This window comes from Pinus tabuliformis, chromosome 6 (assembly GCF_031772625.1).
Source record: "Pinus tabuliformis cultivar Carrire ecotype Pingquan chromosome 6, CPIR1, whole genome shotgun sequence".
NCBI classification, from domain to species: Eukaryota; Viridiplantae; Streptophyta; class Pinopsida; order Pinales; family Pinaceae; genus Pinus; species Pinus tabuliformis.
In genome coordinates, this window is record NC_142292.1 from 428,235,067 (window position 1) to 428,247,119 (window position 12,053).

Below are 12,053 nucleotides of genomic sequence, written 5' to 3' on the forward strand. Positions count from 1 at the left end.
CATCCAGAGGAGATGTTAGAGGCTCTGAGGTAGCTACTGAGCTTATAGCAACTGATATAGAGGAAGTTGTTACATCTGCAACAGTTGACCCGCGAAGAATTGTTACTGCTGTAACAGCCAAGTCGAGGAAGGCTAATACACCCGTAACAACAGATTTGATTGTTGTAACGCATGACCCCCTGTATCCTCAGAGATTGGCCGAATTTGATTTTCTTAAGGAGTTGCAAAATTTTCATGTACGAATTCCTCTGCTACACGGCCTTAAAGAAGTACCTATTTATGCTAAGACAATGAGAGATTTGTGCATCAAGAAACCTGGGAGGAAGCCCAAAGACCCTGCCACCACACACGTGATGGGGAAATTATCCAAATTAATGTATGCTCAGCCTCTCCTAACTAAGTACAATGATCCAGGAAATCCTACGGTTATTGTATACATTAATGATCAACCCATAGCAAAAACATTGATCGATTTGAGGGTTGCCATTAATGTAATGACAAAGGACCTCTTTATTGCTCTCGGGCTACAGGGACTTAGACATGTACTCCTACTATACTTGAATTGATAGACAGGTCCCGTGTTAAACCTGAGGGGATGTTAGAGGATATAGTGATTACAATAGCTTCCTGGAGGTATCCGGCTAATTTTATTATCTTATAGCCCAAATCCAATTTGGGGGGGCATCCTTTGATCCTAGGGAGACCTTGGCTAGCCATTATGGATGCATCTATTGTTAGGTCCCTTTACTACTAGTGTAACCCCTTATTGTTATTATTACAACCCCCTTATTATATTGTTGTGCCCATGTAGTCCCCATATTTTTATTATTGTGCCCCATAAAAGCCCACTATTGTTATTATTGCGCCCTTACATTATTATTGTTATGTTAGATCTGATTATAATATGACCCCCTAGACTCCTATATATAGAAAGGAAGTCTTTTCATTTGTATCATCCAAGAATTGTTCATTTGTGTAATGTAAAGGAGGTTGCCCCCTCGAAGAGGCTTATTTCTAAGGCGTTCATCTATCTTTTCTATCTTTTTGTGAGCTAGTTTCATAACATTTGGTATCAGAGCTATAGATTCTAGGGTTTCACTGCTCCAAACAGGTCAGCGTGGTATTTTCACTATAACCTTTTTTTTACAATGTTTCAGAATCTTAAATAAAAACCCATTTGTGAAGAAATATTGTTGAACCGTGTGTCCAAATTTTAGATCTTGTCTCCCTATATTTTCGGAGATATGATATGAGGCAGTTAGGGGTTTTGCAAGCTCCAAAATTTCATCTAAAAAAGGTCATCGTGGTATTTTCGCTATAACCTTTTCGCTACAAAGTTTCAGAAACTAAAGAAAAAATCCATTTGAGAAGAAATCGTTTTGAATCTTGGGTCCGAATTTCAGATCTTTTCTCACTATATTTTCGGATATATGATCTAAGGAAGGTAGGGCTTTTGCAGACTCCTGAATTACATCTTAAACAGGTGACCATGGGAAAATCGTCATAACTTTCTCTTTAAGCAACAAATTGAAATTTTGTCAGAAGTTGCAGAAAGAGTATAGACTATAGTTCTTTGTGCATAGTTTTCAGATTTGAAGGTCGAAACAGTGACACGTGGCATGTCGTAGAAGTTCGCTCTACTCAAACATTATATAATCAGGTCATCTTAGGAGATTGGGCATAACTGTTTCTTGGAGAATCCAATTTTGATCAGACTTTCGGGGTTAGAAAGAGGACTTAGAGGGCTACTGCAAGAGACAATTTCAGAACTTTGAGATTTGAAAGTACAGAGTTATAGTCATTTCAAGATCTAGCTCCTAAAATCAATAAAAGGTGATATGAGGAAGTTTGATGGAAAGGATCCAGTAAATTGGATACTACAGATGGAGCAATATTTTGACCTACATGGTGGACCACTGTTACAAAAGGTATGTATTGCATTTTCATATTTAGAACTGGATCAATTTTTATGGTATAAAAGGCCTTTTTCTCATAAACAACTTGTTACATGGTCAATTTTCACGGAAGAAATGATAGCACATTATGAGGATACAAAGAGCAACACCTTCTTTAGAGCGACACCACAACAATTGGAAGAAAAAAGAGAAAAAGGGCTTTGTTACAAAGTGGAAAGAAAAATTATGGAAACAAGGAAGTCTACCCCTCACAACTATAAACATGGAAGTGTTGTTTCTCCTAGCCTTCCACAACCTACAAGGGTTACACCACAAAAATTGGAAGAAAAAAGAGAAAAAGGGCTTTGTTACAATTGTGATAACAAATACAGTAAAGGTCATAAGTGTGCTGAGAAAAAATGATTTTACATTGATTGTGGAGAGGAGGAAGAAAAGGATCAAGAAATGTCAAAAGAAGAGTATATACACCAGGAACCAACCCCAGAGAAAGAAGAAATGAATCCGACCATATCTTGTAAATCATTGGAAAAAATTACCACTCCTAAAACTCTCAAGATAGAAGGACATATCAAGAAGAAAAAGGTTCAAGAAGTGAAATAACACATCGAGAAAGAAGAAATGAATCCTACCATATCTTGTAATGCATTGGATGGAATTACCACTCAAACTATCAATATAGAAAGACATATCAAGAAGAAAAATGTTCAAGAATTGAAAGATCACTTTGAGTCTCAAGAAATCAATCCAACCATATCTTGTAATGCATTGGAAGAAATTACCACTCCTCAAACTATCAAGATAGAAGGACATATCGAGAAGAAAAAGGTAAGAGTGTTGATTGATTTGGGTAGTACCCATAATTTTATTGATTGTAAGATAGCCAAGGAATTGAATTGCTTCCTATATCCAGCACCGGAGTGTCAAGTGATGGTTGCAAGTGCAGGAACCATAAATTGCTCTAGAAAATTCCATAATATCAAGCTCTCCATGGGAGAATATCTATTGAATAGTCCAATGCTTTCCATTCCAATGGGTGGTGTTGATGTTTTACTAGGAGTGCAATGGCTACAATCTCTGGGTACGATAGCTTTTAATTTTCAAGAAATTTTCTTGAAATTTTTTTGGAAACGAAAGGAAGTTGAATTGAGGGGCATCGAAGGAAAACCTGGAAAGATAATCAACTCTAACAGCATGACAAAGCTTCTAAATAAAGAACAATGGGGTGTAATTGCACAATTATGTTCACTAGGGGATCCCACATCGAGCTCATGTATTTCTCCACATCTCCAAAACGTTTTGGACAATCATTCCAAGGTATTTGAGACTCCCAAGGCCTCCCACCTATTCGTGAACATGCTCATGCTATTCATTTGATTCCACAAAGTGTTCCTCCAAACATCAGGCCTTACATATATCCATATGCCCAAAGGAGTGGGAACTCATTCAAAAATTGCAGAAGATCCTAGTTCAAACAGTATTGCGAGAACTTGACAAGGAAGGAAAAATCATATTGGAACCTGAAGCAGTCACAGAACCGAGAAATCGAAAGCTACGAAATAGATCGATTTCAGAGTATCTCATCAAGTGGAAGAACTTATCCATTGAAGATTCCACATGGGAGGACAAGAATTTACACAGGAGCATCAAGAACTACTCAAGCGTTGAGGACAACACTTTTTGAAGGAGAGGGGCATGTTAGGTTCCATACTACGAGTTTCACCCTTATTGTTATTAGTACAACCCCCTTATTATATTGTTGTGCCCATGTAGTCTCCATATTGTTATTATTGTGCCCCATAGAAGCCCACTATTGTTATTATTGTGCCCTTACATTATTATTGTTATGTCAACTCTAATTATATTATGACCCCTTAGACTCCTATATATAGAAAGGAAGTCTTTTAATTTGTATCATCCAAGAATTGTTCATTTGTGTAATGTAAAGGAGGTTGTCCCCTCGAAGAGGCTTATTTCTAAGGCATTCATCTATCTTTTCTATCTTTTTGTGAGCTGGTTTCATAGCATTTATAGGCTACAAGTCGGGATCTATGGTGATCTCGGATGGCCAGGCAACAAAGAACCTTAATATTGACCCACCAAAACCAAATGTGGATGTGTACAACTCTTGGTGGGATGAGTTGGAGCCTGAGTCAAATCTTTCCCTGCCACTCCTTACTCTAGGGAAAGACCAGTATTTCAAAAATGAGACAGAAGATGATGTCATGAACGATTTTATTAGTAACTCACTTTCTGTCACTTCTGTTAAGAATGCCAATGAGGAAGAAGAGGTGGAAGATATATATTTTGAACAAATGAGAACCGATCCGAATATTGACACCAATCCAATTGAGATAGAATCTGGAAAGTTTTTGAATTTTAACCCCAACCTGACTGCTAGGAAAAACCAATTGTTGTTACGGCTGTTATAGAAATATAAAAAGGCATTTGCATGGGATTATATGGAATCTAAGAAAGGGATCCACCCTAACCTATGCACTCACCGTATTTATTTGAAGGAAGGCTACATACCAGTCAGATAACCACAACATCACATGAACCCTACGCTAAAGGAGGTAGTGAAGGAAGAATTACAAAAACTCCTGAGTGCTAATTTTATTTATCCAATATCTGATAGTCAGTGGGTGTCACTGCTTGTCATCATTCCTAAAACGAATGGCGACTGGAGAGTTTGTGTTGATTATATAGAACTCAATAAGGCCACTCAGAAGGACCATTTTCCCTTACCATTTATAGATCAGTTCCTTGATACCCTCTCCGAAAAGAAATTCTTTTCATTTTTGGACTGATTTAGTGGCTACAAACAGATAAAATTTCCCTAGAAGATCAGGATAAAATGACCTTTACTTGTCCTTGGGGAACCCACGGATACAAAGTACTTCCTTTTGGGCTCTATAATGCACTAACAACTTTTCAGAGGGCAATACTGGGAATTTTTTCTAACTTGTTGAATGACTGCCTGGAAATCTTCATGGAGGATTTTAAACCTTATGGAGATGCTTTTGAAACAACATTAGTCAATCTGGAAAAATTGTTGGAACTGTGTGTATAGACAAATGTTTCTCTGAGCAGTAAAAAATGTCACATGATGATGACTGAAGGGATCGTCCTGAGACACTACAATTTTATGGATGAAATCAAGGTATACCCTACAAAAATAGAGGTAATTCTAAAAATTTCAACCCCCAAAATGCAAAAAGAGGTACGTAGTTTTTTGGGGCATGTAGGGTATTACAGGAGATTTATAGAAACATTTTCAAAAATTGCATCGTCATTATTTTCCTTTCTCATGAAGGATGTTGATTTCTTGTGGACACGGAATTGTGTCAAGCCTTTTTAAAGCTGAAATGCTATGTATCAGTAGCTCTGGTCTTGGTGGACCTAATTGGGAACTTTCATTTCACATAGCTACGAATGCATCGAATATTTCTATAGGTATTGTTTTGGGCCAACTGGAGGATAAGAAACCTTATGATATTTACTACATAAGAAAAAATCTAACCTTGGCTGAGCTCAATTACACAGTGACTGAGAAGTAGTTCTTAGCAATCATGCATGCCATCAATAAATTCCGACATTATATCATTGGGTATCAAGTATTTGTACACATTGACCATTGTGCCATTCGTTTTTTAATGAATAAGCCAATTACCAATGGTAGTATTACACACTGGTTATTGCTATTACAAGAATTTGATATCACTATTGTAGATAAGCTTGGAAAAGATAATGTAGTAGCTGACTTTCTTTCTAGGCTAACTATTGATGATAGTTGCATTCCCACTGAGGATTATTTCCCTGATGAATATCTTTTTTCTATTTCTACTTACTCACCTTGGTATGCAGATATAACCAATTATCTTGTTGCAAGGAAGTTTCCACAGTATTTGTCCTCCAAGGAGAAAAGAAATATCATACAGAAAAGTGCTACATATACCTGGATAGATGGGAACCTCTATCACATTGGACCAGATTTCCATATCAGACATTGTGTTAGAGAAGATGAGGTCTTTGATATCCTTAAAGCCTATCATGAGGAACCTTTTGGAGGGCACTTCACAAACAAATAGACAGGATAAAAATTCCTTTCAACAGGGTACTATTGGCCAACAATATTTCAGGATGCCAAGAAGTTTGTGGAAGGATGTGATAGTTGTCAAAGGATGGGACAACCACTGCAATCCAATGAGATGTCGTTATAGCCCCAAATCATCTTAGAATCATTTGAGAAATGGGCTCTAGATTTTGTGGGACCAATTAATCCTTCATCTAGACAGAGATCTTACATCTTGGTCTACACTGACTATGTGACAAAATGGGTTGAGGTGAAGGCACTAACCAAAGCCATGGAGCAGGCTGTCTCAAACTTTTTGTCTAAAGACATCTTTGTCTGGTTTGGCATACCCAGGGAGATAGTCAAAGACGGAGGGCACCAGTTCACATCTCATAATATCCAGGAGTTAGTTGAAAAATATAAAATCCATCATAGAATCACAACACCTTATCATCCACAAGCAAATGTCCAAGTGGAAAGCACTAACAAATTCATTGAGGGGATCCTTACTAAGACTATGGTCAGTCACCGAAGAAATTGTGCTGATAAACTTCTAGAAGTGTTGTGGGCATACAGGACTACATGGAGGAATACCACTCGATTCTCACCATATGAACTTGTGTATGGTAAGAACCCTTTATTCCCCATTGGACTTGAAATCAATATACTAAGAACAACATTGCAGGCCAATTTGGATTTGGCTACAACATAAAAGTAGAGATTGAACTAGCTCAATGAATTGGAGGAGAAATAGTTAGCTTCTATCCAGAAAATAGAGATTATCTAGCAGAAGAGAGCTAGGTGGCATGAAAAATTCACAAAGAAGAAAATGTTCCAGAAAGGAGATTGGTCTCTCTTATATGACTCAATATTTAAAGACTTCAAGGGTATGCTCTGCACCAGATGGCTAGGTCCCTATGAGGTAGATGTAGTCTTCGACAATGGGACTGTAAATTTGGTGACCATTGGCAGCGCAAGGAGACCATTGCTTGTTATATCAAAAACCTACTTCAAGGGATTCATTTGTCAACATTGTAAAAAATTTGGATCTACAGATTACAGGAATAGGGGAAAGTTGTCACACCTTCAAACAAAAAAAAAAATAAAATAAAAAAATAAAAGTAATAATAATAATAATCTGGTTGTGAAAACCTTTTCCAGGTGCAGACAAACACTTTTTGTAGTAGTTGAAAACCACCTAGTGGTGGATTTTACACACTCTGTAACAACATCTATTATTTCAAAATCATATCTTACGATAAGTGTTGTTACATGATCTTTCTTCTTTATTTTTTTGTAGAAATTAAAATAATATATATTAGTCATCTTGGTTGTTACACCTATAACAGCCGACGATTTTTAGGAATAAACGAGATATTTTATTGAAATAAGCAGAAAACATCACCATGATCCTCGTCATCAGAATTAAGTTCACGCGTCTCGCTGCCAGATCTTGGTTCGTGCATCGCGCTACCCATGACTTCACCCCACGTCACCCAGTTATGTCATCAAAAGGTAATATTGAATTCTCTTTATTTGGTATTTATGGAACCTTAACATGAATTTTGACCACCAAGGACAATTGTCATATTTAAGCCGAGGTGGGGGATTATTGATTATTGAAAAAATCCTACAATTAAGGCATGATGACCTAGTATTTATTGTTGCTTAATGCCGATCATACCAAAAAAGGTAAGTGTACCATCGATGAGACCTCCCATGACCCACCATCAAGGCATATTTACTGTGTAATACGAACCATGAGTTCCAAATCCCAATTTGAAATCCTCACTTATGCCACCCTTCCACCCTACCATTTACGCTTGTTGGAAGCACTGAATCTCGATTCACAATGCTAAGAGAAGTGGAAGATAATAGTTGGTGAGCCCCAGTATTGTAGCAATAATGCTACAACTCCTGGAACTCCCTTCTTTAATTTTATCAACCCGGTAGTTCGTAACAAACTTGGAAGCGACGGTGCTGTATGCACAAGTACTAGCTCTTGCCGCAGCTGTCACTTGGTCAGCTGGCACAAGTCCGCTAGGAGCTTAAGCCAACTTCTATGAGCTCTTAGAAGAAGCTTTTTAATTGATGGATGAAAGCTAACTCGAAAGAAGCTAATCTAATTGCGAAAAGAAACTGAAAGCCAAAAAGAAACACAAACCCTAACAAACCCTAATTCTACCAGCTAGTCCTACTGATGCAAAGGAGAGCATGCAAACTACCGAAAGAGATGCCATTACTTCTAAGAAGGTAAAATGCATGTGTCTAAGTTATCACTATCTGAAGAAAACATCTTTTTGTATTTTTGTTTAAGTTATTAGAATTATCATGCATGTGCTTTTAACTGGATTTTCACTGTGCAGGGGTGGATCAAGGAGGAGAAATGCTTGGAAAAGGTTGGGAAGACTCGGAGAGGGTCTAAGGGATCCCTATCATCCTTTCAGAGAGTTTCACAAAGTCAGGATGCCATGCAACCGTGTTTATGAACTTCTACAGGAAGTCTGCAGGGGTTTCTACAGGAAGTTCTGTAATTCTTCTACAGGATGTTTCGTGATTGGGTTTTTGACTGATAGGTGAGTGGGAGAGAATGCATGAATGGGTAGCGAGGTAGGGTAGGGGCCTGGAATGACCCAATGAATGAGGGATGAGGTTATGAGAGGGTGTGGAAGTCTAGCTTGCATCAAAGAAGGTTTAGGCAATGGAAAGGCAAGAAGGTAGGGTTACGTGGCAAAAGAGCAGATGGGAGATGAGGAAACAGACTTGGTGATGGAGGAGCTGATCTGGACGAGGCTCAGATGAACGAGGAGGTGATGAAGGTTCCCTGCATAGTGTTTACCTGATCAAACCAACTACGTCTTGCATACAATCAAAATATTAGATGATCTATCTAACAGTTTAATGAGATCAGTGAACAACAACCTTATTCATGACAAGAATCACGTACAGCATGTGAATAAAACATTATCAAAGAGATATAAATGCATGACTAACTCCTACCAATCCATCCTAAACATAAAAAGCTACTTCAACCATCAAAAGCAAACTAAGTAACAAAGCACGAATTAAATCTAAAGAGCAGACTTTATTTTAAGAATGCAGCGAACACACATAAAGATAAACAAGGGAGGTACTGGGCGCTTGAGATGGGCCCAACCCCAAGAGCTACAGCCTCCCAAGAGAGATTTAGAGCTGGTGCAAAGCTGGATTCATCTTTATTAATCAAGAATGAAGAGTTACATCAAAACTGTCCACAAGGAGAGCTTGAGAATGAGCTGAAAGCCAAGCTAATCTATTGCCTACAAATCGAATTACAAAATGACTACAACAAGGCTATGAAATGACTAACTACTAGCTACTATCTACTGGCTAACTAGCTAACATCCACTGGCTAACCCCAATGAGGCCCTAAGCCTTCTTATTTATACAAATTGAGGACCCAACCGTCCTCCTAGACTTTAGGGACTCGGCTGCCCAAAACATGGAGTTAACAGCAGTCCTACTTGACTTGCTTGGCTGCCCTTGTGCTGATTGATTCGGTGGCCCTTGAACTCCGAGCTGATGGTGGAGAATTCGAGGTAAGGGCCCATAAATGAAGGGGACACCTTCCTACAAATCCTCTCCCTTGTCTTCCCACGAATTTGGCTGCCAAGTGCTCATTAAGACCTTCAATTTTGTCTCCAAATTGACCAAAAAGGCTACACAAAGCACCCATTAGACTTGTTGGCATAATGACTAACCAAATTCACTCTATTAACATAAATATAATCAAAAACATGAAATAAACTAATGAGAATGGTGGATTAAGTCAAATTAGGAGGTTGAATGAGCCCAAATAATTGTCCATTTTTGGGGCTCATCATCACCCCCCTACTGAAAGTGTTGCTCATCCTCTGAGCAACCAATCTCTCTCCTCATCTTTGATGGCCCTGGTGGCTTCTTTGGCTAACATCTCGGCCGATTCCTCCTTTGGCTTTCCTCTTTTCAAACTTCCTGTAGAAACAGTTCACTGGCTTCCTGTAGGAACAGTCTGCTAACTTCCTGTAGAACCAATTTTCTCTAACTTTGCTTGCTTGGATGGGGGTGCCTTCTCCTTGAACTGTGCTGCTGCCTGAAAGCTGACGAATCCAACACAAATGGCAAGTCTAATGTATTATAAAAGCACACAAGTACAATGAACTTCCCGAGAAGAGATATTGCATGCCAAGGCTGGATGGGAAAAAGTGTTTCCAGGCCTTTAACTGAATCAAATGGCATTCTTAATCTTGGTTTTGAACTCTGCTAAGAATTGATAACAGAAGCAGAACAGAACATAAGATAGATCAAGGGCAGAGAAAATATGACTTGCTCACATATCACTGCTATGAATCAGCATTTCCCTTCAATCTGAAATTGCTTCAAAACAGGCCAAAAATGAGAATTCCCAAGTTTTGTTTCAAGCTGCTGTATAACCAGGAGTAGAGAAAAACTTCATACCGAATCACACTTTTAAGAATTCTTTCACATGGAATAATCTGGCTATTGAAAAATACCTTGTGAACCCCTTGGAAAGTATTGAAATAAACAAATCTAACCAGAACAACACCAGAACTTTCCAGTTTGTTTCATGGTAGATTCACTTCATGCAAAATCACTATTTTTCCATTAGTTAACTTTAATTCAAATTTCTGTTCCTAACATGACGATACTTTCCGACTGCGGTAGCTTTCTCTTCTTCATTTGAAGATGTTGAAATAAGTTTTGCTAAACATTTCATATATTTTTCTCCAAGATGTTCTGCTAATTTTCTTTTATCTCCATCTTGAGACAAGATAAACAACAGTTTCACAGCATAAGCTCGCATTTCAGAGTATGTAGCTTCACAAAAAGGGAAGCAATACTTGAATTGCTCCTTCCTCTCTTAAATTTGTCCTTGCCTCAACAGCCGCTGGTACACAACAAATGGCATGGAATGCTCGAACAATGCTTCCATGTACTGAAGGTGGTTTCAAATTTATTAAAGATAATAGCTGGTATATGATCTCATCAGATTCCAATAATGCAGCTGTTGTGTCATTTGTTCCTTGGGGCAATGCTGTAGACATAGCAAGGTTTGCATAGGTATTAGCAGCTTTTTCTCTCAAAGCCAATACAGTTGACAGTGGTGTGCATAGAAGGTCCAAGATGGGTCGGACCACCCCATCTTTGATCATTTGTAAAGCATTCTCAGGTAAACTTGAAAGATTCTAAAGTGCCCCAATGGCTGCTAATTTTGACTTCAAATTAGCATTTGAAATCATTTCAAGAAGTGGAAATACAACTCCCTCTTTGAGAAATGCAACGTTGTTTTGATCTGTTAAACCTATCTCTGACAACTTACTTGCCATAACAATTTTCATTGTGTCAGACCCTTCTCTCAGGTTCTGTATCAAAGGCTTGAAATAGTTCGCCTGTGCCATTTGCACTACATTATGCTCACTGTATGGGAGATTCTCCAGAACTTCGTTTGCATCCTTAGCAGCTTTAGGATTGTCACTATTTGACATTGTTACAAGGAGGAGGATACAACCTTGTACCTTGCCAATCTGTTCACACACAACCATATCCTTTGAAAGCTCTAAAAGCAATTCCATGGCTTTCATACCCTCTGCAATATCACGTGCAAGTGAACGAACAATAAAATCAATAGCATGATCCACCTCAGCTATTTTCACCTTTCTTCAAGCTCCAAACTTGATGAAGAAAAACTCAGGCTTCTCTGCTCTGGAAGACTCTGTTGTATTTTCCTGTAAAACGTCTTCCTGTAGAATGCTAGCCAGATGCCATATGATGTCTCTGCGCCTTTGCACGATCTTGGTATGCGGAAGAATTTTGAACAGGCCAAAAAAAATCAGCGAAGGATGATAGGTTAAGCTGATTGTGGAAGCAGAGGATGTATACTTCAGTTTAACATGATGCAAGTGCAAGTTGACTAACAGTTTATGAATTTCAGCTGAGCGCTCATTAATTTCTGCGTGATTGTTTTGGAGTGAGGTGGCAAAGACGTGTGCTTGCCCATGCAACTGTTGTGCTATCATGAACTGCAG

General features: G+C 38.4%; 2 protein-coding genes across 2 annotated transcripts; both read right to left on the bottom strand.

Moving 5' to 3' along the window:
- Positions 1 to 10,847: 10,847 nt before the first annotated feature.
- Positions 10,848 to 11,180, bottom strand: LOC149259137 (uncharacterized). Its single transcript, XM_089452936.1, has one exon. It carries the CDS (start codon positions 11,178 to 11,180, stop codon positions 10,848 to 10,850), a length of 333 nt encoding a protein of 110 aa, XP_089309062.1.
- Positions 11,181 to 11,213: 33 nt separating this feature from the next.
- On the bottom strand, positions 11,214 to 11,600 carry LOC149259138 (U-box domain-containing protein 44-like). Its single transcript, XM_089453027.1, has one exon. It carries the CDS (start codon positions 11,598 to 11,600, stop codon positions 11,214 to 11,216), a length of 387 nt encoding a protein of 128 aa, XP_089309153.1.
- Positions 11,601 to 12,053: the final 453 nt, after the last annotated feature.

What these genes read in the sequence shown, in the direction of transcription:
- LOC149259138 (XM_089453027.1), bottom strand. Translation starts at nt 11,600, where the DNA reads ATGGAATTGCTTTTAGAGCTTTCAAAGGATATGGTTGTGTGTGAACAG.
- LOC149259137 (XM_089452936.1), bottom strand. Translation starts at nt 11,180, where the DNA reads ATGATCAAAGATGGGGTGGTCCGACCCATCTTGGACCTTCTATGCACA.